The sequence below is a fragment of the Dermacentor variabilis genome, chromosome 9 (assembly GCF_050947875.1).
Source record: "Dermacentor variabilis isolate Ectoservices chromosome 9, ASM5094787v1, whole genome shotgun sequence".
Lineage (NCBI taxonomy): Eukaryota > Metazoa > Arthropoda > Arachnida > Ixodida > Ixodidae > Dermacentor > Dermacentor variabilis.
In genome coordinates, this window is record NC_134576.1 from 8,978,452 (window position 1) to 8,980,303 (window position 1,852).

A 1,852-nucleotide genomic window follows, 5' to 3' on the forward strand; every position below is an offset into this window, starting at 1 on the left:
CGTTGGTTCCCTTACTAACTGAGTGAGATTAGCATTCAAACATACTTCTATAAAATCCTTTAATTCTCTGTGGTTCGCACCTGAGGGAGCTAGTTTCTGCCAGTCGATACCGGGATAATTGAAATCTCCGAATAGCAATATATGTGAATTTGGATGTGCAGTACCGAGATCATTCAGAATACTGTTCAGCTCACTTGCAAAGTTAGGTGAAGTATGCGGTGCCCTGTAGCAAACACCAAGCAAAACGGATTGCGCCGGTGAGCGAAAAATTAACCATAACATTTCCAGATCAGAGACGATGTCTAATGGTGTGCACGATAAATTAGGGCCCACAGCAATCAAGACACCGCCCCCTCGAGTGCATCTGCGGTCATTTCTAAAAACTTCGAAACCTGCCAAGTCGGCAAGTACTTCTGTATCAGTGACATCAGGGGTAAGCCATGTTTCAGTTAGTATAAGTATGCTGCTGTTTGAAGAAATCATGATGTTAGACACGAGTTCACGCTTAGGTAGGAAACTGCGAATATTTGTGAATATGACAGACAATGAAAGATTATTTCTTGGCATGGTTTGGGGGCGGGTAATCACATTTTTTCGGGCGGACGATTGCTATAACACTTCTCTTACAGTTTCAGATACGCTATCAAACACATATCGCTTCGGTCCGATGTGCAGGGTTTTGTAGCGCAGATTAAATGGGGCAGATTGCTTTCTGGCAAATGCAACGAGCTGGCTGCGAGCAATGCGAACTGCACGAGAAAAATCTTCGCCAATACTATAATTGGTACCTTTTAGTTTCCGGGCGCTCGACAGGACAGTTTCTTTTGTTTTGAAAAATGTGAATTTTGTTATTATTGGACGGGGTTTGTCGTTCGAATGACGTCCGAGACGATGGGCGCGCTCTATCTCTTTTGTGTCGATGTGTATATCTAAATGCTCGCGGCAATGTTTAATGATAAGTTGTTCTGATTGTGCGTACGATTCAGGTGTAGTTTCAGGGATTCCGTAGAATACTAAGTTGTTCCGTCGCGTTCGGTTTTCCGCATCATCAAAACGTGCCTCTAGTTTTGAAATTAAGCGAGTAGCTTTAGTTGTGTCGGCGCGGAGAACTTCTGTGTCTGTTTTAAGTGTTACAAGGCTTTCGTAATGGCTCTCAAGTTCGGCCATACGTTTGCCGAGGTCAGATACATTTCTGTCTGTCGCTAATAACTGAGATTTTAGATCTTGAACTTCAGAAATAAGCTTGGACTGGCCAGTAGATATCTTCTTTAGCTCTGCGAGGATAGCTGCATTATCCGGACCGGGGTTAGTTTCTATATCACCGGAAAGTAGGAGTAACAGCGAAAGAACGAGATGAAAACAATCAGCAAGAACAGCGTTAAGGCACTGTGGGCTTGGCAGCTGTACTAAGAAGTAGTTGTTAGACTTTTTGGCAAAGAGGCTGAAACGTTCACCAACCTGCATTACGAAGACGAAAGGATTAGTGGCCTGCGCAGTGGCAAAGCCGCCAAGCCCACAAAGTGCCACTGGTGGCTGCTCCTGTTTTATAGCTGGTCCTAGTAGTGATGCTGGATGCGATGGCGCTTCCCATTCTGCTGCGAGGGACAGGTAATCCAAGCACGAGTGTGTCGTTCCAAAGACGGGTGAAGCGATGGCAGTGGTTCGTTGACGGGCGCCTGTTACATCCACGCTGAGATGGGTTGGTAAAGATGAAGGTGCAGTCAGTGGCGTAGTCGCCAGTCCAGGAAGGACTGGCGACTTAATTGGCGATTATAATTACACGAAGGTATTTCGCCCTCGTCAGCAGCAGTCCCTGAGATAGTTACTCTGGCGGCTAGCTTCCCACGCTATG

General features: G+C 45.9%; 1 protein-coding gene across 1 annotated transcript; it reads right to left on the reverse strand.

The window, feature by feature from the left end:
• Positions 1 to 441: 441 nt before the first annotated feature.
• Positions 442 to 1,612, reverse strand: LOC142558602 (uncharacterized). The gene has a single exon (XM_075670759.1). It carries the CDS (start codon positions 1,462 to 1,464, stop codon positions 610 to 612), a length of 855 nt encoding a protein of 284 aa, XP_075526874.1. The 5' UTR covers positions 1,465 to 1,612; the 3' UTR covers positions 442 to 609.
• Between the last annotated feature and the right edge of the window lie 240 nt (positions 1,613 to 1,852).